Source organism: Paroedura picta, chromosome 11 (genome assembly GCF_049243985.1).
Source record: "Paroedura picta isolate Pp20150507F chromosome 11, Ppicta_v3.0, whole genome shotgun sequence".
In the NCBI taxonomy this organism is placed as follows: domain Eukaryota; kingdom Metazoa; phylum Chordata; class Lepidosauria; order Squamata; family Gekkonidae; genus Paroedura; species Paroedura picta.
Window position 1 is genome coordinate 6,645,084 of NC_135379.1, and position 26,762 is coordinate 6,671,845.

The 26,762-nt window shown below is 49.3% G+C and overlaps 2 protein-coding genes across 7 annotated transcripts in view; one reads left to right on the top strand and one right to left on the bottom strand.

Annotated features, from left to right (window-relative positions):
• CNPY1 (canopy FGF signaling regulator 1) overlaps positions 1–7,959 on the bottom strand; it is a 43,106-nt gene extending 35,147 nt beyond the window's left edge. The window contains exon 1 of the mRNA XM_077304802.1: positions 7,769–7,959. Within this exon, the coding sequence (XP_077160917.1) occupies positions 7,769–7,955 (187 nt within the window). The 5' untranslated portion in view covers positions 7,956–7,959. The remainder of the gene's footprint in view (positions 1–7,768) is intronic.
• Positions 7,960–17,756: 9,797 nt separating this feature from the next.
• Positions 17,757–26,762, top strand: part of RBM33 (RNA binding motif protein 33) — an 83,959-nt gene continuing 74,953 nt past the window's right edge. For all 6 annotated transcript variants that reach the window (XM_077303981.1, XM_077303982.1, XM_077303985.1 and 3 more), the window contains exons 1-2: positions 17,757–17,910; positions 25,505–25,583. In XM_077303981.1, coding sequence (XP_077160096.1) covers positions 17,883–17,910; positions 25,505–25,583 — 107 coding nt within the window. In that variant the 5' untranslated portion in view covers positions 17,757–17,882. The remainder of the gene's footprint in view (positions 17,911–25,504; positions 25,584–26,762) is intronic.

Below are 26,762 nucleotides of genomic sequence, written 5' to 3' on the forward strand. Positions count from 1 at the left end.
CTGATGGCGGGGTTCGGTCCGGTTCCCAAGCCACCAAGGACCGAACCACGACATTCTGCCCCCCCAAAGGTCCATTCTCCAACCCCCCGGGACGGCCAGGATACCGCTTGTGGAAACGTTCAGTGAGTCGGGGCGCAAGGACGTCCGCTGCCCAGACCCATTCCCGGTCCCCCAAAGCGAAGTCCTTCCATTCCACGAGGTACTGCAACTTCCCCCTGTGGAGTCTAGAGTCCAGGATATCCGCCACCTCGTGGTGCTCCCCCCCCGGCAGGACCTCGGGCGCTGGCGGGGAAAACACGGGGTGCCAAACGTCACCGTCCGGAGTTTTTTTTAGAAGGCTCACGTGAAAGACGGGATGGATGTGCCGGAGGTTCTTGGGGAGCTTGAGCTTGACCGAAACTTCGTTGATCGGGGCCAAGACCTCGAAAGGCCCCAAAAACCGAGGGCCTAGCTTCTTGCTGGGCAAATTCAACCGTAGGTTCCGGGTGGAAAGGTAAACTCGATCCCCCGGTCGGATCTCTTCAGCTGGTCGTCTCTTCCGGTCGGCGTCCTCTTTCTGCGCTGCCTTGACTTTGTGGAGCTGCTCCTGCAGCGACTTCCAGCAGCTCCCGGCACGCTTCCCCCACTCGCGAAGGTCGGCCGATTCCCGGGCGGGGACCTCTCCAAGCTCTGGGAAGTGTCTCAGGTCTGTCCCGTAGACGACGGCAAAAGGCGACATCTCCGTGCTGCTGTGGTCTGCGTTGTTGTACGCGAACTCGGCCAGGGGGAGCAGGGGCACCCAGGTGTCTTGATGATAGGAACCGAAACACCGCAAGTACTGCTCCAGTACTTGATTAACCCGCTCGGTCTGCCCGTCCGTCTGGGGGTGGTAAGCGGAGCTCAGCCCTTGCTCGATGTCTAACAGGCGCAGGAAAGCTTGCCAAAACCGGGACACGAATTGTGAGCCCCGATCGGAAATCACCTTGTCCGGCAGCCCGTGCAGTCGGAACACGTGATCCAGGAACATCCGAGCCAACTGTGAAGCACTGGGGACACTGGCGCAAGGAATGAAATGGGCCTGTTTGGAAAATAGATCTACCACCACCCAGATCACCGTTTTCCCCTTGCTGGGAGGCAAGTCTGTTATAAAGTCCATGGAGATCACTGACCACGGCCGGGTCGGGACCTCGAGCGGGTGCAGCAGACCTTTCGGCTTGCCAACCCCCGGCTTGCAGGTCAGGCAGACAGGACAACCACTGACGTAAGCTTTTGTGTCCCGCCGCAGACTGGGCCACCAAAACCGCCGCCGGGCCAACTTCCAGGATTTTACGAAACCGAAGTGCCCGGCGGTCTTAGCATCGTGGCAGAGGCTGAGGGCTTCCCGTCGTAGCCCTTCCGGGACGTAGACAGCCTCCCCCCTCCGCCAGAGACCGGAGTCCAAAATCAAAGAGTCCCGGAGCTCAGCCAGCTCCTCGTCTGTCCCGTAGGCTGCCACTAGGCGGTCTCGGAGCGGGGCGGTCGCCGGGTCGGGCTCCCATTCCTCCCTGGCCCGACGCCTAGTGACGACCCCCCGTCCCAGCTGCTCCTCACCAAACACGGACCTGGTGCAGGGAGCGTACCCCTCCCCATAATGCGGCAGACGGGAGAGGGCGTCCGCGAGGAAATTCTCTTTGCCGGGGATGTGACCAAGCTTGAAATTGTACCGCGAAAAGAACTCCGCCCACCTCATCTGCTTGGCGTTCAGGGATCGCGGTTGCCGGAGCGCCTCCAGATTCTTGTGATCTGTCCAGACCTCGAACGGCTCCTCTGTTTCCTCCAGCCAATGCCGCCATTCGGTGAGGGCGAACTTAATCGCAAACGCCTCCTTCTCCCAGGTAGACCAGTTCCGCTCCGTTTCGGCGAATTTTCGTGAGAGGTAGGCCGCCGGCCTCAGCTGTCCCGCCTTGTCTCGCTGCAGGAGAACCGCCCCGGCTGCTGCGTCGCTGGCGTCGACTTGTACCACCATCGGCTGGGTTGGGTCGACGTGCAGTAGCGTGGGCTCAGACGCGAAAGCTTGCTTGAGGGCCAGGAACGCTGCCTCCGATTTCTCATTCCAGCCGAGCGCTGCGCTGGGCCGCGTGGCGCGAGGACCTCTCCCCTTGGTACCTAGCAAGTCCGTGAGGGGAGCCACTACGGAGGAGTATCTGGGGATGAAGCCTCTAAAAAAGTTAGCAAACCCCAGGAAGCTTTGTAGCTGTTTCCGGGTGCGGGGCCTTTCCCAGGCCAGCACCGCCTGCACCTTCTCGGGGTCCATAGCTATGCCCTGGGCTGAGATGCGGTAGCCCAAATAGTCCAGGGAGGGACGGTGGAATTCGCACTTAGCCAGCTTCACGTATAGGTGGTTTGCCAGCAGGCGCTTTAACACCTCCCTCACCAGGGTCACGTGCTCTTGGGGATCTTGGCTGTAGATCAGGACGTCATCCAAATAAACAACCACCCCCTGAAACAGAAGGTCCTGCAACACCTCATTAATTAGACTCATGAAAACCCCAGGTGCCCCGCTTAAACCGAACGGCATCACTTTAAATTCGAATTGTCCCAATTGACAGTTAAACGCTGTTTTCCACTCATCCCCCTCCCGGATGCGTACCCGGTAGTACGCCTCCCTTAGGTCCAGCTTAGTGAACAGAGTCCCTTTGCCCAGCCGGGCCAGCAAATCCGGGATCAGCGGGAGGGGGTAAGCGTTCCCCGCTGCGATGGCGTTGAGGCCCCGGTAGTCCTGGCACAGCCGTCGGGACCCATCCTTTTTCCGGACGAACAAGACTGGAGCTCCCATGGGACTGGAAGCGGGCCGGATGAAACCTCGGGCCAGATTTTTACCCAAAAACTCCCGGAGGTCCTTGAGCTCACCCTCACTCATCTTGTAGATGCGCCCTTTGGGTAGTACCGCCCCCTCTGGGATGTTGATAGCGCAGTCCGTGCGGCGGTGTGGGGGTAGCTCGTCCGCTTCCCGCTCGCTGAAAACGGCTGCGAGGTCTCGGTACTCTGGCGGGACCTCGGGCTCTGGTATCTCCTGCTGCGCCGCCGCCGCTCCCCTGGGACGCGCCGCCGTCCTCTTGTGGCTGGAATTCTCGTGGGGGACCCGATGCCGTGCACCCACCGTCAAGTCGAACTTCAGGGTCCCCGCCCGCCAGTCCACCACGGGGTTGTGTTCCTTCAGCCAATCCAGGCCCAACACCGCCCGATATCCCGCTACGGGGACCTGGATCAGCCACCGCAGCTCTTGGTGGTCCCCTATGTGGATGGCGATAGGACCCACCTCCTCCCCGAAAGGTCCCCCCTGAATCGGGCTGCCGTCCATCTGGACGAAAACCAGGGGAACCTTCCGAATGCGCTTCGGTAGCCCCAAAGCCCGGGCTATCTGGGGGTGGACCATGCTGTGGTCGCATCCAGAGTCCAAAAGAGCCTCCCCCACCCAACTTAGTCCATTCTCCGGGTTCCGGAGCTCTAAAATTACCACGTTCGGAGGTCGCGCCTCATGCTGTAGGGGTTTTCCCTCGCACCGCGGGACCTGCTGCCCGGCGCCGTCTACAGCAGGTCCTGGCCGTTTCCCGTCGCCTGGGCGCTTCCCGGTTCGTTGCGGAGGTCCTCCGCCCGGCGTGCCTGCTGGGGGCGTGTCGCACCTCCCCCCTGGGAGAGCCCGCGGTCCTCCCCCCCTTGCCGTTGGCACGCTGCTGCGAAATGTCCTGACCCCCCGCATTTCAGGCACAGACCTTCCCGGCGTCTCCTTTCCCGCTCGTGGTTAGGGGGTCGTTTGGGGCGAGAGTTGTCGGGGCCCGGTCTCGGCGCCTCGGCTGACCCGCCTTTGGCCTCCCGGGGGGGTGCGGCGGCCCAACCCAGGCTGGCTTCCAGCTTGGCGACCACAAAACACCACCCCTCCAGTGTAGACAGATCTTCTTCCGTCCCCTTGATCACGGCCCATTCCCTGAGCTTCGGGTTAAGGCCCTCCCGGAAGTACTCGATTTGGGTCTCCTCGTTCCAGGAGAACACCTTGCCTGCTTCCCTCCGGAAAATGTCTATATAGTCCATAACCCCCCTAGTACCCTGTCGAAGTCCCTTGATCCGACTCTTTGCCTTGTCCTCAGCCTGGGGGTCCTGGAATCGTCGGCGGAGCGCGACCACGAAGTCCTGCAGGTCCCGAGTTGCCGGGTCGCCGCGCTCGGCCAACCCTAGGTACCACTGACCCGCCTTGCCCTGGAGACACGAGGCCACCCCCCAGACCAAGTCCTCGGAGTCCTCATACCGGTCTCCATACCTCCGGGCATGCGTCAGCGCGTGGAGGAGGAACTGCGGGAGGTCGTCCGGCGTCCCGTCGAAACGCGCCTTAAGCTCTGGGGGGGAACGTTTTGGAGAGTAGTCCGACCCCCTCCGGATCCGGGATTCTCGGCGTCCGCCGTCTCGTCCTGCCCCGCTCCACCGGCTACCAACTTGCCCAACGACGCCGTGCCGCTCCCTGCCTTGCACGTCGCTCCTGCGTTGGTCCGGCTCTCGCCGCCCCGTCGGCTCCCCCGCTCCCCCGAGATCCTCTGCTGTCTCGCCTCTCCGCTGGCCGTCTCGCCTACTCGGGACTGAAAACTGCTCCGGGTCGGGGTCCGGGGCCCGCTCACCAGTGCCGGGCTCGTCCTCGTCGCTGGAGACGTCCTCACTCGACGCGATCCCCTCCGCCGTTGTATTACCAGTCCCTCCGGGCCCGGCCCGAGCTTGCTCACGGGCTTCAGCTGCCTGCAAGCGCCTGGCCAAGTCCGCCATGGCCCGCCGCAGGTCCTCTAGGGATTCCTCAGGTCCTACCGGGCGAAGCGCCTGCCTCAGCTGGGTGTCCCAGGTTGGGGCCAACCCCCCAGACCTCGGCGCGCTCCCCGCCGTGCTTGGGAACCCCATGGCCCGGCGCCTTCCCTTGGCCGCCGCTCCCGAGGGTCTCGGGGTCCCGGACAGCTGCTCCTGGCCCCCCGATTTTCGGAGGAAATCTCCCGGGGACATTAAACTCATGTTCCCGGGGTTCGTGGGGGTCGAGACCGCCCCGTTGCTTGAAAACGCCATCTCTGGATCCGTCCCGATAAGCGCTCGGATGCGATGCCGACCCTGGAGTTCGGTGGGAAGCTCTTACGATGTCGGGGACCTGCTTGCTAACTGAAAAAACAGGGTGCCCCTTTGAAGAAAACGTCACGCCAGGCCTGGTGAACGATACAACAGGAACAAGCTTTATTTCAGCAACGTGGAGTCCGCTGGTATGGAGTAAGAGCTTCCACCGAACTCCAGGTGGAAGCTCCCTTTTATACAAAACCCACCTCCTTAGGCTGTATTGCCCCACCCAGTACTTGCGGAGGGAACATGCTGATACAATCATGACTCATGCACATATGCGAGGTTTTCCGGGGTTCCTGATGGCCCATTTTCCTGGAACAAAGGGCCATCTCCGGGCCCTTGTCAAAAGGTGGAGGGGGACATTGAGGTTCTTTAGCGGCCATTGCCACCTCAACGATTGGGTGGGGCGCCCAGCTGCCGGCTTGCCTATGATCACCATGCCCTACCTCCGTGATCGCGGGCGCCTCTGATGGCGGGGTTCGGTCCGGTTCCCAAGCCACCAAGGACCGAACCACGACAACTGACTGATAAGTTCTTTCTTTATCAGATGAGTTGGTTTGTATACCCCACTTTTCTCTACCCAAAGGAGTCTCAAAATGGCTTATGGTTGCCTTCTTCTCCCTGCAACAGATACCCTGTGAGGTGGATGAGTCTGAGAGAACTGGGCATGGCCCAAGGTCACCCAGCAGGCTTCATCTGGAGAAGCAGGGAATAAAACCGATCCTCCAGATTAGAGTCCACTGCTCTTCACCACTAAACCATGCTGGTTCTTAGGTAACTAGTCTGAAGCAACTGTTCTTCGTTTTTCCTTTCCTGGGGAGAATGAACAAATTCTAGCTTGTCTTCTCCTTGCTACTGGATAGCTTACAGCCCAGCTTACAAGAATCATAGAATCATAGAGTTGGAAGGGACCTCCTGGGTCATCTAGTCCAACCCCCTGCAGTATGCAGGACACTCACAACCTTCTTGCTTATCCACTGTCACCTACCACCCCCTTAAGCCTTCACAGAATCAGCCTCTCTGTCAGATGGCTCTCCAGCCTCTGTTTAAAAATCTCCAAAGATGGAGAACCCACCATCTCCCGAGGAAGCCTGTTCCACTGAGGAACTGCTCTAACTATCAGGAACTTCTTCCGGAGGTTTAGATGGAATTTCTTTTGAATTAATTTAATCCCATTGGTTCTGGTCTGTTCTTCTGGGGCTAGAGAGAACAACTCTGCTCCATATGGCACCCTTTTAAATATAAGATGGTTATCACATCTCTCAGTCATCTATTCAATAGGATGAGGACCACCCTGTATCCTGTGGCCATGGGCTACTTACAGTTCAGCCTTTCTCGACTTTTTTTGTCATTGAGAAACCCCTGAAACATTCTTCAGGCTTTGAGAAGTGGTGGGTTTGTGCAGAATATGGTTGAAAAGCATAGCTGTGGACATGCTCACCTATGGTCCCTCCCCTTCCCACCCTTCCAGGTCCATTGTTAGAGAGGTCAACATGCCCATATAAAATATATTAAAATTAATTAACTCTCACCAATTCAGGAAACCCTTTCAGGGCCATCAAGGAACCCCAGGGCTTCACGGAACCTTTGTTGAGGACGCCTGTTATAGAGGGAGGCAGAGAATATTTCCAAATGCTGGATTTCACCCTGCAGGTTTAGATCAGAATTTCAAAGATGGGTGAGTTTACAGGGCCATCCTAAGCGGGGTTCCATATTTTCTGAGCCCATTGACTTTGCCTGACTTTTAAGGGTGCAGCTCTGTTTAGGACTGCAGTGTCAATTTCCTATTCAAATATGGACAACAGAGAAGAGAATCTCAGCCAGATGACAGATTTTGCATAGTTCTGTACCTTTTAGCTCAGGCAGCGATGCTGTGTGGGATGGGCCTCCTATTCACCATGTCCCTGTTAAAACAACTGACAACTAGGATTGCTGAATCCCCCTTGGCTATTGGTGGGGGATAGGGTTACCAAATCCAGATTGGAAAACACCTGGAGATTTGGGGATGGAACCTGCAGAGTGCAGGAACCTTAGTGAAGCATATGCAACCATTTTCTCCAGGGGAACTGATCTCTGTAGTCTGGAGATGAGCTGTAATTCCAAGGGATCCCCAGGTCCCACCTGGAGGCTGGCATCCCTACTGCAGCTACTGTAGATTTCAGGTGTAGTCCACCCCTCCTGGCAACACTAAATATGACCAATTTTGCAACTTTTTGCATTTACCAAGATTTGCAGGGAAAAAATCAGAACCATCCTTTTAAAAAGCTTTTTAAAGAAGCTTATTTAGTATATCTTAGGTTATGGCAAGAGAGAAGTTCTGTGAAACTGCAGGATGCCGATCAGACTTCAGCATGCCAAAGAAATAAATCCAGAAGGTTGTGTCCTAAATGCAAACATAATTAAGTTCAAGATTCAGCTACTCTGCAGGCGAGGCATCTGTGTTGCAAGACAGACACATTTCAAAAATTAATAACCAGGCGTGGAGGGGAAGTGCCGAATAACATTAAAACCGGCACAGCCTTCAAACTCTATGGAGAGAAGAGACTCCATCCACACCTCCAATTCAGACTGAACTGGACTCACCTGTTTCCTAAAACGTATTGAAGATGAGCCCAAAGAGAAAGTTCTTGAGCCAGAAACTGCAATGCACTTGGATTTTAAATCTTACCTAAGTTGCAAGACGGCGCCAACCTCTGCTCTGCCCAAGCTGCGCTGTGTGACGGTTGTACAGCTTCAGTGGGGGCAACTCTTCCAAAGCCTGATGCCCATCCACAGGTGGCGTTTGGCACAGAGTCACCTTGCGGACACCCCTTCTCAGCCTCTTTGCGCGTGAGCTTTCCCAGCGCTTCTGCCATCAGTAAGCAAAGCTGCTTGCCAGGGCGAGGGGCCAATCATAGAGCACCATGTGGGCTGAGTAGCCAATGGCAAGCTGCCCAGGCTGGAGCCTGTTTGCCAGCCCGGAGCAGGTAGCAGGAGGCAGAGAACGGGAACTCCAGTTGCCATGGAGAATTAAATCACCTGCATGACCTGTGGCTCTGTGTGTGATTTCAGGAGAGGTGCTGGGGATGGGGGAGGAATTGTTTCCGGGCATATTTCTCTGGTTGCAAAGCCCAGGCAGGGGAGAGGCGGCAAAGTTTTGCAAAGTTTTTGCTTCCAAGACCTGCAGATAACCGGGACCCCTGTCTTTGAGGACAGCTCCCCTCCCCAAATACACGACTCTCTGTTGCCCCTGTTTTTATGCAAAATAGAGCTTCAGCCCTAGATCTCTTGCCTGTGCCGAAGAAGAGCCTGTTGCATGCTGGAGGCAGGCCCAGGGCGGGAAGAAGAAGTGGGAGAGCCCGATCTCATCAAATATTGGAAGCTAAGCAGGGCTGGTCCTCGGAAGGGAGATCCCCAAGGGAGACTCTGCAGCCCTGGCTTGGATGTCCCAGTCAATTCTGATCCTGTGAGTTCTCAGAAGCTGATCCTGGCTGATCCTGGATAGTACTTGGATGGAAGACCTCCAAGGATTTGGGTGGAGTTCCTCAAAGGAAAACTAGGGCAGGGGTAGTCAACCTGTGGTCCTCCAGATGTCCATGGACTACAATTCCCATGAGCCCCTGCTGGCAGGGGCTCATGGGAATTGTAGTCCATGGACATCTGGAGGACCACAGGTTGACTACCCCTGAACTAGGGGTCATGATGCACAGCCAGTCAATGGCAAATCACCCCTGAAATAACCTTTTCTAGCTGCCAGAGAACCCCCAGATCTCCTGGCTACAGAAAATTAACTTTTTTTTTTAAAGAAGCAATCAGGACAGCATATCGTGGGACATGCATGGAATGGCATTATGAGACTTCATCCTCTTAATGCGCTATAAGAATATTGCACAAAACGGTATTTCGTAGGAATCCTAAAAATGCACCGGGGAGGGCATCAGGAGAAATTGGTAGCACATAGCCTAACTCTAACAGATGGTTCCCAAAAATCAAAAGGGCATTCCCCATAGTCCCCCTGGTGGTAAAAAAGTAATAGTAGCTGAAAAGAGTAACAGTCCCCTGCTTTTTCATGGGGTAGCCATGTTGATTGCAAGCAACAGGACAAAGTTTGAATCCAGTGGCATCAATAAAGTTTTATTCTGGGTATAGGCCAGGCTTTCTCAATCAGGGTTTCATGAAACCCTGGGGCTTCTTGACAGCCCTGGAAGGGATTCTCAAATGGGTGAGAGTTAATTGATTTTAATGTATTTTTTAAATGTGTTAAACATTTATTGGGTGATAGGACCATGTATGGTCATGTTGACCTGCTCACACCTGCCCAGTTTGGTGGAGTGGTTAGGAATGTGGACTTCTAATCTGGCATGAAGGGTTCGATTCTGCACTCCCCCACTGCCCCACTCCCCCACATGCAGCTAGCTGGGTGACCTTGAGCTCACCACAGCACTTCCCTCCCTCACAGTGTGTCTGTTGTGGGGAGAAGAAAGGGAAGGGAAGGGGATTGTTAACCGCTTTGAGACACCTTGCGGTAGAGAAAAGTGGCATATAAGAACCAACTCTTCTTCTACTTCTTTCTTCCAAAATGACCAGTGATTTTTCATTACATAGTATAAAAGAATGGCGCTTTGGGAGGTTTATTTTTCACCCCATTTTTAGGAGTGAGAAGAAAGACGTAATCGATACGGAGATTTGGGAGCCTGGACATGGCGGTACTCCTTTCCACCGCTATAATAAAAGGTTGTTAGGATTTTCTTTTGCAAACCTCTCCCAGGTGAATTGTTGCATTTCCCATATGGATTTATATACAATGACCCCCACCCCCCACCCCCCATGAGCATGATAAACCCTGCCTTGGTTAATTAATCTAAGAAAATAAAGAAAATAAATAAATAACCATGCTTCCCCACAGCCAAACCTGAGCCCAGCTTGAAATAGGCCCAAGCCCATGCTTTTCACCAGTAGCTCTCTCTAGCCAACAAGGGTGCCCCTCTAGGGGTGCTGACAGATTATCCTCCCTTAGGGAACCCTCATCCCATGATTCTCCCCTTGTGCTTGTTCCTGGGGGGGGGGGCAGAAAAGCTACTCAAACACTGCGCTACTCAGACACTGCGCTACCTGGCTGGTGGCGCGCTTGTGAGCGGCATAATTTAAAGCCGTTTTGTAGCCTGCAATTTGCATGCTCCTTTGAAGCGCGGGGCTGATAAGGAGCGCAATCGTTATCTGACATCGGCTCATTGATTTCGATAGACAAAAGAACAAAGCGCAGAAACAGATATTACCCAGACGAGCGTGCTTTTCAACCTCAAATAATAACACATTCTCGAAAACCCTGCCAGAAGAGTTCCGGGGAGCGTTCCTGTTGAGACAACACTGCCGTTTGATTTTTACCTGCGGGAGGAAACGCAAACATTTATTTGGACGGGTTTGGTTGGAAAAGATGGGTTTACAGTGTGGTTAAGCACACACGGAGAATCAGGTACTTCTGAGGAGAAATGAGTTCAGTCCAAAAATAGGGGGGAAGATTAACTGCAGAGGGGGAAATTAGGCATTTTGGGAAGACGAGTCTTACATGGCAGAATATTTTCTTGCACGGGCTCCATTGACATGATTGGGAGTTGCCTTAGACCACTGAGATTGTCTGGCTAAGTTCCCATTCATTTCAATGGGACTTATGCAGGACTAGGAGCCAAGGCGGTTGCATTCAGGAATACAATGGGCGCTAGATTGGGGGAGGGGTGGAAGACCTCTGTCTTCTCCCAGGATCTGGAAAGGCTGCAGGCAACTATTAAGGAACTCACCAGGAGGGGCAGCTCTCACACAGCAGGGATCTGCAGCCTCTGAGCCTCGGAGGGAAGTGGAAGGAGGAGGGGGTGATCAGGGGCGGGGGATGGAAGGCAATTGGCTGGTCATTGGACAGACAGGCAAGCCAGTTGGAGGAGGAGGCGCTCAGGGGCAGGACAGCCACCCTGAGTGGTTGTTGAGCTCTGAGTGGCACTTTAGCCATGAGACCAGCTCCTCCTCCTAGGCATTACCAGAAATATTAAGTGGAACAGAGAAGTCTCCAGTGGATTGTGCTTAAGGAATTATTTCTCTAAACCCATTGCCTTAAAACAAAATGAGACTCGCTGCTGATACCCAACTGCGTGTGCCCATCTTAGCTATGGTGAGTTTGGTTAGGTATGCAGAACACTACTTTTACTGCTGTTGCCTACAGACTTTGAAACCCCTGCCGCAGGAGAGGAGTCCTGCCCTAAAGACCCCCTCCCCTTCCCTCTATGTGAAGTGCTATCAAGTGGCAGCCAATTTACGGTGATTTCAAGGTAAGAGACTAACGGTGTTGGTTAGCCATTGCCTTACTCTGTTTAGCACGCAGGAACCTCAGTGATCTCCCATCCAAGTATTAACCAGGACTAACCTTGCACACATTTGTGTCTTGCCATTAAATGGATTTTCCCCCCCTTTCAACACAAAGCCACTTTGGCCCAATTGTTTTGCACTGCAATTTTTCCCAAGTCTGCGGAAGAAGATCACCGTGGACCCACAAAAAAAAGAGCATCTAGGAAAACAGCCACATGGCCATAGGGTTGTTCAAATCCTCTTGAGCATAGAGCATGTCATAATTGCCATCCATCTCTTAACTGCACACGGTAACGACACAACAGCAAATTTCAGACATCTGAGCCTCACCAAGGGAATTGTCTTCAGCAAATGCTTAGGGGTGGGTCAGGCTAGAAACAATCTGTATGACATTGGACAGACTGTCCAGAACTACCATGAACAAGCAGTGCATGAAGACGGAGAGGAAACCTAATGGGAACTGGGAACTGGAATGAGCTAAGCTGCAGAGCTCTGGAAAACGACATGTTACTAAACACCAGAGTCTTCCTCAGAATCAATAAGGAACAAATCTTTCCTTAGCAGATACTGAGAGGCTGCCTGCAAAACGTCTTCAGGGGCCAAGCGAGATGTTACATCCACCACAAGTCCAATCTGTGGCCGCCAAGGACATTTTAGAGAAGATCTGGGCCACGTAAAATGCAGTGCAAGGGCCCAGGCCTGATTGAGCCTGTGATACGGCAGGATGAGTTGATCTTGTTCCCCTGCCTTTTGTTGCCAACCTCCAGGCGATATATGAAGACTTCCTGCTATTAAAGTTGTCATCACTTCCAGGTTTCTCCTGGAAATGATAGCATGGCCTCACCTGATGGTGATTTTTATTTTTTGCATTATTTTGCTCTCAGAAGCATAGCTGGGACTAGGAATGGGGAATCCCCTGCCTCTGGTGGGAATCTGACTAGCCTGGTCTCACCTGGGCCTCCTCCAGAAAGCTTCAGCTCCCTAAAGCACAGAGCCAGTCTGGCTTTTATCTGCTTCACTGAGGTAGGTGCTTCAGAAGAACACTTTGCTGTCAGCAAGTAGCTCCACGGCTGAAGCTGCTGCCTCCCTCATGGAAGAACGGCTGGCTTACCACCTGGTGACTTTTGGGTCCTAGCCTCTCATGGCGGCCATTTTGTTGTGACTGCCACGTTTACAGACTTGTAAATAAACACCACTGTGAGAAGATGGTAATTTATTCAAGCAGAACTCCTTGGACACACATAGACGAATCAGAGCCACAAAGAACAAACATCAGCTCTTATTCCAGCAGTTCTCCCACATTCCCCAGAACTTAAGTTTCACATAACCGGCAGTCAAAATCGATAGGAATGCAGGTGCAAGGCTGAGAGGCCCAGTCGAAGGAGATTAACTGAGTGGCCAGCAGTGATCTTGACGCAAGTGAAGCAGGCAGAGATGGAAAATAGTTACAAACATACATTTCAAAATGGTTACAAGCAGGTTCAAAGAACATATATAAATCATGGCAGAAACCCTCCCATGATCAGGAAGCTCCGTTCTAGATAATTTCACGTTAGAAGAAGACGTTCTTTATGACATTATTATTATTTTTGTTGTTGTTGTTATTATTATTGGTCTTATTGCCTGCCACTCTCATGTCTGACTCGTGGCGGTTCACATGGTCCTGCCACCAGCCGGACTGCCATGGCCAAACCAATCACTGTTTCCAAATAACCTTTAAAGACAACGGTACCATGGAATTGCTCTGCAGTTTTCCAGCACAGGTAAGGCAAAGATATGACTTTTTGGATTCAGACTGGGAGTTTCTCAGAACTCTTTCGATTCTTTTTCTCTGACAGATGTTGGTCAACAAAAGCTATCACCTTACCAGCTGACGTCTCTCAAGAGCGGAAGCAAAGACAATCACAACCTATAACTTTCTCTTAAAAAAAAAAAGAGGACTTTTAATTAAAGGGTTTAAACTAACAAGGAGGCACCTATGTACCTTTCCTTTATCTTCCCGATAAAGACCTCCTGGGGTAAGCCTGACAAATCCTTATCTTAAAGATAAAGGACCCCACGATGACGGGCCTTATCGCTTAATTAAATCCTGGGACAATGTACAATGAAGTCAATAATTGGTTATTCAAGATAGCACTCCCAAAATTGTGTCTATATTGGATGGATGAGGCATCTCTATTGGTTCTCCTGTGCTACAGAGTGGAGAGTGAGGGAAGGGGTTACCTGGCTTGCTTGTGGGGTGGAACAAATTAATTAAAAAATGGGTGTGAAGCTTAATGTGGAAAGGGGCTGATAACTAAGGATGATGGTCTGCTAAGATAACTGAACGAGCCCAGGAGGCCACAGGTCTGAATCTAACAGAGCCCCAGTACAGGCAAACCTCTCCCCATCTTTGCTGCTATAGAATCCGCAGAAACAACAGGCGAGGGTGCAGGATTGGCAGCATGACGGGGAAAGACACAACCTCTGAATTCCGATTAAAAATCGGTGCAGCACAAGAAGCACACAGATACAAAGACAATGTGAAAGTGGGACATGTGTAGGAAGGCTTTCTTTGTAGCCAGTTTGGTGTAGTGGTTAGGAGTGCGGACTTGTAATCTGGCATGCCAGGTTCGATTCTGCGCTCCCCCACATGTAGCCAGCTGGGTGACCTTGGGCTCATCATGGCACTGATAAAACTGTTCTGACCGGGCAGTGATATCAGGGCTCTCTCAGCCTCACCCACCCCACAGGGTGTCTGTTGTGGGGAGAGGAATGGGAAGGCAACTGTAAGCCGCTTTGAGCCTCCTTCGGGTAGGGAAAAGCGGCATATAAGGACCAACTCTTCTTCCTCTTCTTCTAGCTTCATTGCATCAATGTCCCCCCCTGTCACTCTCAACCCGGGAGCTGATCTTAAAGCTAGAAATCATACCCAGGAGCTCAGGAGAGATACAAACATAATCAATCACACTGTTGCCTTGTACAGCAAAATGAGTAAAATGATTTGAGTTCGGAAAGAGATTAGAACAGTTCAAAGTTTTTAAACTAATGTTTTGACACAGTTGGCCAAAGAGGGTAGAGGCCATATTAAGCCTGGGGTCAATAGATGAGCATGGCTGTTCTGTAGGGTCAGAAAACCACAGGGACTGCAAGACTTCTTGGTCACCCCCCAGGCGGGCATTAAAACCCCCAGCTAACATAAACATTGCCTTGGGATAATCACTCTTCAAGACAAAAAGGAAGGAGAAAAGCTTTCAGAAAAGGACCCCATTAAACTTGCCAGGGTAGCCGATGCCCTTGGAAGCAAGTTCCAAATAAATAACTCATGTTTGCAAGAGCAGGAATGTAATATTGTTTAATCTATTTTGTTTCCTTGGATTGTGTTTGTGTATGCCAATAAAGATTTTCTGAGTCTGTCACCCCTGTCAGGATCAACTATGTCATCACCCATTGGCTATTGAGCCTTTGTAGGTCTGTGCAGCATGTATGCCTTCCTTTTTAGGCGATTTTGTCCTGACCTGGGCCCATTCTGCACACATTAGTTAATGCACTATCAAGGTACTTCAGAAGTAGATTTTCCTGTTGTGCACAGGAAAATCCAGCTGCAAAAGTATACTGAAAGTGCATTATCCTACACATGTAGAATGGGCCCAGGATAGCCTAGGTAAGCAGAGCCATTCCTGGCTAGTATTTGGATGGGAGACTTCCAAGGATCTGGGTGATAGTTCCTCCAAGGAACACTAGGGATCAGGGCACAGAGGCAGGAAATGTCCCTCACTACACACACAGTAGGCAATAAATAAATAAATAACAGAGGTGATTATCTTCAAGTACTTTTTAAGACCAAAGGGGGTGAAGTGTCTGCAGTTTTGGTAAAGACAGATCACGACGTTCCTCCAAATCAACAGCTCTTTTATTCAACCCAACACCAACTCCAAACACTGAACGAAGAACAGAGACACAACACAAACTTATATACACTTTGGGAAGCCCGCCAAAGACCCTGATTGGTCCTTAACGGGAGCACTTCATTGGTCCATGACTAAGGTCATTTAGCGATTGGTTATGAGTGTGAAGCTTCCAAGCCTTCATTTGCATACTGTTCTGTGGCATTGCCTGCCCACATACCTAACAGATCGGGTTCATGGCAGAACAGCACTGCTCTGATTTTCACTATTCCGGCATGCCTTCTGAGGTATCAAGGCCCCCCGTGGTTGCCCAAGGTCTCACCTGGGCATGTACCACTCACCTGGTTTTCCAAACATCTGGAGGAGCTTCTTGGCTCAACCGCTGCCACCACCTGGCCTCTGAAGGAACTGTCCACTGCGAGAGCCAAGGCTCCAAGCTCCTTCTCCCTATTGAGGCCTTGCCTCTGTGCCTCCTGTTACCGCTGTCTGGTTACCACAGGGATTAGCCCCTTGCCAACTGACTTCCCACCACACTGGCTCTTGTTGTCCCTAAGGCTGAGAGCATAACGGGCCACGGTCACCACGCAGGCTTCCATGGCAGAGTGGAGATTCAATCCTGGGTCGGCCAGACCTTAGTCTGAAAATGTCACCTGCATAATGCAGTAGCATTTCTACGAACTTCCTGGGGTAGGCATGTGGAAAAGATGGCAGCTCTGACTGCTGGGGGATTGGGAGAAACTTCATTTGCATGGTTTCTCTTCTGTGTGGCTCCTGCGGTAAGCGGTAAGGCAGGTGTTGCTGCTGAAGCTCCTGCCACACTCAATGCATGGATCATCCCTGTGTGATTGCTTGGGTGAGAAGTAAGATTTCTTCTGTCAGGGAAGCTCTTTCCATACTCCAGGCACCTGTATGGTTTCTCCCACATGCCTCCTTCCACAACCATTGGTTTTGTCAGTCCGACAACTCCTTTCCACACTCCGTGTGGTTACACAGTCTCCCCTGTGGTGATAAAGAAGGCTGTTGCTCTGGAATTCATTCCACAGTGCCCTTTTACAGGACCCCCCATGATAGTATGGAAGCCTGGTGCTCTGAAATCCTTCCTCCACTCCATGCATCTCCGTGGTTGCTCCCTTGTGGGAATCCTTTGATGAACAGTATCTGAAGCAATCAAACCTCTTTCCAGGCATTTCACTCAAAGAGTAATTTTCTCCCAGTAGTTACTCCAGCCTAATCAAATTAAAATCGATTGATTTTGGATGGAGGGACTGCATAAGCAAAGCAGAGCCCGTGGGTAAGTCAGAAAGGAAGACTAACACAAGGAGACACAAATGCTTGCATGAGGAGAGGCTAAATAGTCATCTGACAGAAATACTGATGTTATGAACTTACACAGATTGCGGGTTAGTGGGCAGGAAGGGATGTGCCAGAGTTTGTCTCTTGTGGCCCTTCCTTGCGTACCCCAGGAATTGCTGATCGCCACCGTGGGATGGTAGGTGAATTTCCTCCAGGCCAGGCTGGATTTCGGAGATTTTTGGTGTGTGTGGGGGGGATCAATTGGGCACAAAATTGGGGTCACTGTGGGTGGGCAGGTAGTTGAGTTCCTGCATTGTGCAGGGGGTTGGACTAGACGACCCTGGAGGTACCTTCCAACTCTATGATAGCTAGGCATTTCCCATATCTGGCATTTTATTATGATTTTGTTAAAATTATGAATGTTCTTTGTCTTTGGACACAGGGCAGGATATAATAAAAACACACATATAATAATAATTAAAAGCCCAATCTTTCTATAACACCATATTATTGTGAGGGTCAATATTTATCACAACAACAACAACCTGATTGTTGCTGTTTTTAAGCAGGGGGACGCCATTCTACTAAGGGGACAGTGCGGACAGAAAGGATGATGGGGTTTACACAAAATCATGAGATTTCACTGCATCCAAAAACGCGCAATCCAGGGATCAATTTTGATTCGCTTCTCTTTGGCCGGTCAGAAAAGCGGATTTTCTCCAGGGCCCACTGAGCACTTCCAATGCACCTTCCCGTACAGGAAAATCCAGCTGCAAAAGCATTGCCCAACACACCGAAATTCCGTCTGCGCATGCTCCGCAACCCCTTGCTTTTCAGATTTCAATCGCCAGCGTCCACCTTCCACGCCCTTCCCCCAGCGACGCATGCGTACAGCAGCCCAGACTATTGTCAATACGCCGAGGGAGGACGGCAGTTTAAACATATCTCTGCGCACGCGCCAACTCCGCATTGCGTCACCACCCGACTCGCTCCCTCCCCCGCCCACTTTCGCCCTACTTCCAACTCTGCGCAGGCGCCCGCCGAGCGCCTCGCGAGTCTACGGCCTCGAAACAGCCAATCGGAAGAGCCCTCCGCTATCCCAGCCTGCAACGCGGCTCCGGTGGAGAAGCCCCCCCCCTCCCCGCTTCCTCCTTCGGCAGCCATGTTGTGCTAGTTCTGCGCTCGGCGGCGCCAATCGGTCGCTCTCCTCCGCGGTCGCCCCGGGCGGGAGGGCTCTTCGCGGGGGCCTCGCAAGGAAGGCCGGGCGCCATGGCAGCCGCTTTGGGCGGAGGCGCAGGTACGAAGCCGGCCGCGAGGCCGAGGGGGCGCGGCTGGAGGGCGGCCGGGGAGAAGGGCTGCGAGGGGGGGGGCGAGAGGGGCTCTCTGGTCGGGGGGGGGCGCTTGGGGGCGTGGCCGGCAGAAGAAGGAGGGAGGGGTCAGTGGCGCGCGGGAGAATCGGGGTTGGGGATGCCAACCTCCAGGTGGGACCTGGGGGCCCCCCGGCTTCACGATTCATTTCCAGGTCTGTGTCTCGGGAATAAATGGCTGCTTTGGAGGGTGGGCTTTAGAGCATTGTACTGAACCGGGGTCCCTCCCCGCCCACTCCTGGCTCCACCCCCAAGGTCTCCAGGCATTTCCCACCCAGAGCTGGCAACCCTACTTCCCTCTTGCTCCCCCTTTCAACAAGTGTTCAGAGATTGCCTAAAAATGTGGACTCCAGGTGGGACCTGGGGATCCCCTGGTTTCACCGTTCATTGGTTCCCCTGGAGGAAGTGGCAGCTTTGGAGGGTGGGCTCCATAGTATTATACTCCACTGGGGCCCCTCCCCGCCCCAAATCCCGCCCACTCTTGTCTCCACCCCCAAAGTCTCTAGGGTTCCCCATAGCTGGCAACCCTAGCGGGGGGGGGGGGCGAGATGTTTGGAGAAGAATGGAAATGGGGGGGGGGTCTCCTTAAGGGTCGAGGTGGTCGGCCTTCTGGCTCGATGGGGCGTCTGCAAGAGGGAGGCAGGTCTTGGGATTCGCATTTGTGAGCTTCTCTGGCGCTGTTAGCCTTGCTGACTGCACAGATTGTATAATGTTCGGTTGGGATGGGAGAAGATTTCGTAGAGGCCTGGCTGAACGTTTTGAGCAGGGGTAGTCAAACTGCGGCCCTCCAGATGTCCATGCACTACAATTCCCAGGAGCCCCTGCCAGCGAATGCTACCCCTGGTTTTGAGGGATTGGAAGGGCTTGTTGTATATATGGAAGCGGGGTAAAAAAAGAGGGCGCTGTTGTCTGGGTGTAGCTTGTAAGAGGATGTCAGATGCAGTGTTTACATGGGTTGGAAGCTGGGTCCCATAAGGATGCCTCGAACAGGGGTGGCAAAGTTGGGGCTCTTTGGATGTCCATGGATTTCAATGACTCCACACCTAAAGTAATTGTAGTCCATGGACATCTGGAGAGCCACAGTTTTGTCCCACTGTAACAGTCCTTTCACAGAATGGATTGTAGTTTACAAAAGCTTCATTTAACGGTGCTGTAAAACAATGTTTGTCTCTCAACAAAAAGGGAAATTTGAGAGGGAGGCATGCTGTCTTATATTTAAAGTAGGCTGTTGCTTAAAAAAAAGGGAATTAACCACAGAACCAGTTTATTCTTGTGTTTGTCCTGGCAATGTGAGCAGTTCAAGCCCCTATAGATGATCTGATATAAAATTTGGTGGTGACTTTTTTACTTTGTGCCCAACCTTTCTCTCCAAGGAGGATGCAAATTAGCATTCATTGTTCGCCTCCATAATATACTTACAAACAGCCCTGTGAGGTATGCCAGGCAGAGTGCGTGTGACTGCCCAAACATCTATGGCAGCATAAGAATTTGAGCCTGAGTCTCCTAGATCAGGGGTAATCAACCTGTGGTCCTCCAGATGTTCATGGACTACAATCCCCACGAGCCCCTGCCAGCAAACACTGGCAGGGGCTCACGGGAATTGTAGTTCATGAACATCTGGAGGACCACAGGTTGACTACCCCTATCCTAGATCTTAGTTTGACAGTACTGGCTGCTATTGGCTTAGCAGAAGTGTGAAATAAGACCTCATTAGACTCCCAGAAGCATTCTCCCTTGTCATTTTTTATATCCTACAAGTGTTCCTGCTACCCTTGTTACTTTATGTGATCTACCTGTAGAAATTTGTTGTGGAAAAACAGTGCTTAAAGCAACCTTCAGTGTTGTAGCTCTTCTTTCCATGATTGTCTTGTGAACTTCACCTACTTACAGAGACAGTTGATTTTATACATTCAAATGAGCAGCCTGACGAAGTCTTACGAAGGGTGCTTGCACTGGAAAGCTCACACCTTGATTAAATCTTTGTTGGTCTTAAAGGTGCTACTGGACTCTGATTTTATTGATTTTATAAAAAGCTATAAATGAGATGCTTTATTGGAATATGTAATAATTTTAGTAGTACTTATGTTATTATTATTATTATATATATAAAATAAGTGTACTGTATGAATTTGTCAGTTGCCTGCAAAGAGTTGTAGGCAGCAGTCAATTGGTTAATTGTAAGGCATTTGTAATCTTTTTGTCCTTGAAGTAGTTAATTTCTTGGTTTGGAATACATTGTGCTGGTTCCCACACTGCATTGTTGGCTTGTTTAGCTGTAGCCAACAATAACTGCTCTGTCTCCGTCATCTCTTCCCAGTTCAGGGTGCTTCATTTAAAAATAAAATCCTGGGTATTTTCTCTACGGCTGCCTATTCCCTCCTGTATTGCTTGAAGGTCTGCTTTATAAAGGTTTGCCAGACTTTTCTGTGAATGTTTGATAACATGTTATCTAGGCCAAATCTAGTTTCGTAACTTTGGGTTAACAGTCTTCTGGTGAGCTTCTTGAGTATTAAACAAATCTGGTAGCTGTAGATCGTGAAAATGTCTGGGCAGGGACGATTAATTTTTTTAAAGATCTTTTTTTCAGTTTTTCCAGTGGAAAATTTTGGGGAGTACTGAGGGGGGGGGCGCCTGTGAATAGTTGTGGAGCGAATAGTGTGGCCTCTGAGGCCTTTGAATTAGGGGAAACACTGACACTCATCAAACATTTTATTTAGAACGTGTAAAATGCTTCCTAGGTCAAAATTTCATACTCTAAAATTGAGAACATTTTCAGATTTTTCCAGTGGAATAATGGGGGAGGGGAGCACTAAAAGCTCCTGGGTTTTTTCCCCTTTTGGAATAAATGAATTGTTTTTAAGTCAAGGTTTTACTCAATGTATAGTGTCATCCATAGTAACAGGTCTAAAAGCAAAATGTAAAAGATTGGGGAGTGAATCCTCACTGCTCATGTGACAAGCCGCCAGCAACTGAGACAATGAGGGAATCTCTACCCCATCCAGGTGTTAATCAAGAAGCCATCCCTGCAAAGCAGAACTCTTGTAAGTTGAGGTCCAAAACCAATTAACTTTAGTAGTTGTAGCCAAAATAGACAAGGTTTAGATTGAAACCCAAAACCTCAGATAATATAAGGTTTATTCAAAGAAATGTGCAGAAAACGTACAGTACAGGAAATAAAGCTAAAATAACTCCAGTTTCCTGGCAAGACTGAAGATAAAGAGTCCAGAGTCCCAAATCCAGATATTCCAGTCACAAAGGGCAGAATCTACTGTCACAAGGGTGACCCAAAGGGAGGTTCAAACAAAGAGGGTCCAAAGCAAAACCATCATAAATCAAAGCCACCTTTGGGTTAACCACCTCGGGACTGAAATCTAGTTCCAAGAGAGTAGAGCAATGCAATTGTCTGTTGCTGTTCACCTTGTTTATGTTAAACATTTAAAAAAATTTAGTTTAAATTTAATTTTAACTGTTTTTAATTTGCGTTGTTATATGCATGTTGTATCCTGCCCTGAACCGGTTCACTGGGAGGGTGGTATAGAAATTTTAAATAATGATAAGTAACATGCAGGTAGCTAAGCTCCTCCCCTTAATGAAAGCTCATCTAACAAGGCACTGTTTCCTAGTGCATTGGAATCTCTTCTTACCTGGGAAGGAGGAAGGAGGGGGTGACTGAAGCTGAATAGATCTTCATTGGCCAGTGCCGTGCATTCCACAGCAGTGAAGACTGAGTCTGTCGAAGCCATCCTTGGGAGAGAATTCCCAGTATAGTGTTTATCATACCTTGAAGCAGGGGTCCACGGAACCCTGGGGGTCTGCAGGAGCTCTGAAAGGGGTCCCATGGCCTTCCCCCTCTTGCTTTAATGGTCTTGGCCATGAGCTAGGGAACTGACCAATTCCATTGCTCTAGCCCTCCACTCCCAAGTGTAAGTTCCCTCATGGCTTCTGCACCTGGGAGGGGGCGAAACCTACCTGCCTACCCCCACCTTAAGCTCTCATGCCTTAGTCCTTCTTGAGCCTGCTAACATGGGCGGTGATATCATTTCCTGTGACATGTCACTTCAGGGGGGCGTGGCCAGTGGGCCTCATTCTTGGACTCCTCAAAGATTGAACAATTATTTCATGGGCTCCTCCATTGTCAAAGGATTGAAGCAGAGTTCAGGTCAATAATATGTTATATTTATATTTATTTATATTTATTATGAGATTTGTATGCTGCTTTCCAACTTTATCACACCCTGCAAAGAAGGTCTGATTCATTTTCTCTAGCATTATCTGTCAGGCTGCAAAGTAGCATATGCTGAAGATACTAATTCTAGCATTTAGTCCAGGGGTAGTCAAAATGCGGCCCTCCAGATGTCCATGGATTACAATTCCCATGAGCTCCTGCCCATGAATGCTGGCAGGGGCTCATGGGAATTGTAGTCCATGGAAATCTGAAGGGCCGCAGTTTCACTACCCCTGATTTAGTCCTTTTGAAATAGTTTTTTTCCCCCCTGAAGATCTGGTTCCTCGGAAATTAAATTGTTTTCAGCCCTGCTGCCCAATATCCTGCTGGACTTGGTTTTTAAATGAATTTGAGTACTTCATGATTTATTTACTTATTTATATTATTGGGTTGGTTGGTTAGTTTCTTCACCGCCCCTCCCAGCACATCTGGTTTGGAACGGTTTTCAACATGTATGTATGTATGTATGTATGTATGTATGTATGTATGTATGTATGTATGTATGTATGTATGTATGTATGTATGTATGTATGTATGTATGTATGTATGTATGTATGTATGTATGTATGTATGTATGTATGTATGTATGTATGTATGTATGTATGTATGTATGTATGTATGCATTCCAATAAATGGTCTATAGTAATTCATTCATAAAATATAAACCTCTGATACTAAAATCACAATTATGCCATTGAAACCATCAATCTGCAGCTTTAATTAAAATATTCATTTCATTGCAGAATCTGGCCATCATAAAGGGGGTTTCATGAAATCCTGGAGTTTTTTGATAGCCTGGAAGGGTTTCCCAAATGGGTGGGAGTTAATTAATTTATATATTTTTAAAAAATGTGTTAAATACTTATTGATATGACCATATATGGTCATATTGACTAGCCCCTCCTCTTCCATTGGCCAGTGATGGTCCTGGAGGGGGAGGGAAGGGGCGGGGCACAATTATGCTCCCCAACCATATTCTGCATGATCACACGACTTCTGGGGTTTCTCGAAGCCTGAAGAATGTTTCAGGGGTATTTTATTTTATCAACAATAAAAAAGTTGAGAAAGGCTGTAGTAGAACAATCAAGGGAAGAACCTGTTGTGCAAGAGGAAGGGAAGGTAATTTGTAAGCTGCTTTGAGACTCCTTAAAGTCAAGAAAAGTGAAGTATAAAAAATAACCCCTCCATTTTTCCCTAAGAGGTTGCCATAAATCAGTTGGAACTTGATGGCAATTTACTTACACACACTTATCTAATCAGTCTATTAGATGGCTTTGAAATTTTATAGGAGGTGGGTTCTTCAATTGTATTTTATTGTAATATTATTATTGTTGTTGTAGTTGCTTTATTGAGTGTCTTGCTGTTGTGAGCTGTCCCGAGCTCATATGAGGAAGGGCTATATAGAAATTAAATGTTGTTGTTGTTGTATGTAGATTTGCTTATAACTCTTTGTCAGCCTTGTCTGATTTGTGATTATGGAAAATAAAGAGAAGGAAATACAGTACTCAAGATTTGGATGGGTTATTCTGTTGCCTTGTGTTATAATGTGTACACCTTATACCAGGCTTTTTCAACCAGGGTTCCATGAAACCCTGGGGTTTCTTGACAGCCTTAAAAGGGTTTCATAAATGGGTGGGAGTTGATTATTTTTAATATATTTTTCAAATTTGTTAAAACATTTATTTGGTGATATGACAGTACATGGTTGTCGACACCCCCCCAAGAAACAGTGTTAATAAGCTAAATTTATTCTTAATTGTGGTATAAATATATTTGTGTATACCAGAGATTTTTTTATCCTTCATTTTGAGAACAACAATGAAACATCTCCTGTGCATTACGTTTCATGTTTTTCTAGAAGGAAGAAAAGCCTTACCACTTTCTGTGCCACTCCTTTTCTGAATCTAGCTTGAACACTTGGATTTTCTGATTCTGTGTATTATAAAGGTCTTTGTAAAATTTGGTTGAATGTGAAATTAATGTGATGGTCCAGTAGTTGCTGCAATCTTTGACATCTCTTTTTTCCAGAATTTCATTGTGGCTTCAGTGATTCCATTCTGTGGGACATTATTTTCCAAAAGTTAGTTGCCTCCTTTAATGTGTTTGTTAGTCATTTGTGGGAATTATGGTTTAAATAAGCAGCATTGTAAAGTTCACCTAAAGATCACCAGGCAAGTGGGTATTGATAATTTTGTGCAGTTAGACTATTCATAGATATGTCAGGAGTTCTGTATGACTCAGAGTATTGAAACAGAATATGTAGACTACAACAGAAATATCCTAGCTTTCCTCAGAAAATTAGCCGCTAGTACAGCCTCCTTCAGTTTAGAGCTATATGCTACTTTCAGTAAATAATGTACTGCTGTGTTTTTTACTTATACTGTTAATTGTATTTCTTGGATTGGAATGAAGTCTACATGAACAAATGCTTTATTCATTTGTAGTCCCTTAAACAGTTTAAAGAACTTGGGCAGAGTTGTCTTTTTTCTTGGGAAGAAGGAGTGCATAGCAGAAAGAAAAGAGGTGTTTTCCACCCAAGGACAGGCTTGTGTAGTTTCCCTGTTGCTGCTGTGGCTGCAGATACTGGCAGTGGTGATGGGGCTTCCCAGGTAGCTTTTGAAAAAAAAATGGTGATTTAATAGCATTATACAGGGGTAGTCAAACTGCGGTCCTCTAGATGTCCATGGACTACAATTCCCATGAGCTCCTGCCAGAGAACACCCTCCAGTGAATGCTGGCAGGGTCTCATGGGAATTGTAGTCCATGGACATCTGGAGGGCCACAGTTTTAACTACCCCTGGCATTATATCAATACACCATTATGTTAAAATATGCATCAGGTTGTCTGTGGTCCTGTATTCCATTAAAAAAAACTAGTCACCTATTTCGTTGTGGATGGTTCACCCCATATATCTCTGCAAGGAACGGGGCTAGAGCTTTTCTAAAAAATGAAATCTGTGCATTCAGAGTGTATTTTGCTATAATAGGGTGTTGATATAATGTTATTCAGTCTCCAGTTTAAAGGAGAAGAAATAGCTCTTATGGGCTACATGGTGGCTTTGTGGGTGGGACCAGGAACATCCAAACTTTTCTCTGGAATTTCAGAGTAGAAAGATTGCAGAACATCCAGGGAAACCCTGCAGGGTACACACATCCACTACAGTGCTGTGGGGGAGCGGGACAAAAATCTGCGTCTCCAGAGCATCAATCTGTGTGGAAACACCAAAAAACGGCTTTTTGTACATAACAGTTGATGCCCTTTCTTCCTGTGCAAGTCAGCAAATGCCTTTTGTTAACAGATGACGACTTTGATCAATTCGATAAGCCTGGTGCAGAAAGATCTTGGAGGCGGAGAGCTGGAGATGATGACTGGGACAGGTAAGGGAGTAAATCTCTCATTCAGGTGTTTTTCCTGGCATTCCTTTCTGCTCTCTTTAGTTTCTTTTCTGGTTTGCTTTAAAAAGTGCACACTTAGATGCCAATGAAGCATTTGCTTGCCATGCAGGCATCTGGAACTGAACCCAGTGCCACTTCAATTGTCTCCAGTTCTCTGTGTTATCCTCGTTCCCTTCGCTAATTTCCTGTTATGTTGTTGTTTAAGATCACTGAAGTGTTATTTAGAACCCCTGTTAGATTATTGTTAAGAGCCTCTTGTGGCGCAGAGTGGTAAGGCAGCAGACATGCAGTCTGAAAGCTCTGCCCATGAGGCTGGGAGTTCAATCCCAGCAGCCGGCTTAAGGCTGACTCAGCCTTCCATCCTTCTGAGGTTGGTAAAATGAGCACCCAGCTTGCTGGGGGTAAACGGTAATGACTGGGGAAGGCACTGGCAAACCACCCCGTATTGAGGGCGTCACCCCAAGGGTCAGACATGACCCGGTGCTTGCACAGGGGATACCTTTACCTTTATTGTTGTTATATTTGACTATGTTATATGTTAATTCATTGTATGTAAACTGCCCTGAGCCATATAGAATATATGGCTAAACAAATAAATAAGTGTATAATTAAATAAATAAGTAGCAATGCAGTGAGGTGTATGCTCTGTCCTGGATAGCCCAGGCCTGCCGGATCTCATCAGATCTTTGAAGCTAAGCAGGGTTGGCCTTGGTTAGCATTTGAATAGGAGACCTCCAAGGAAAACTAGGGTCATGACCGTGGATGCAGGCAATGGCAAACCGCCTCTGAGTGTCTCTGGCCTGGTTGCCAGACGATCATAGGATCTCCTGGCTATACGGCATGCAAGTCATGTGATAAATAAATAGCTGAGAGTATAGGTACCAGCCATGAAGGCGTAGAGGCCAATAAGATACTGCAGAAAATACCTCAAGTGTCAAGTAAAGCTGGCTCTTTCCATTCATTTCCAGCTAAATACTCGGGGAAATGCTGTAGAGCAATGGTCCTCAACCCCTGGTCTGGGGACCCGGACCGGTCCGGTACTTGGCTGCGGCTCCTCCTCGTCCTCCTCCACAGCTGCTGCCTCCGGGGCTGCCCTGCTACCGGCTAACCTTTGGTGCTCTACAGTGGCCGCCATGGCTGGGTCTCCCTCTCAGCGCGGCA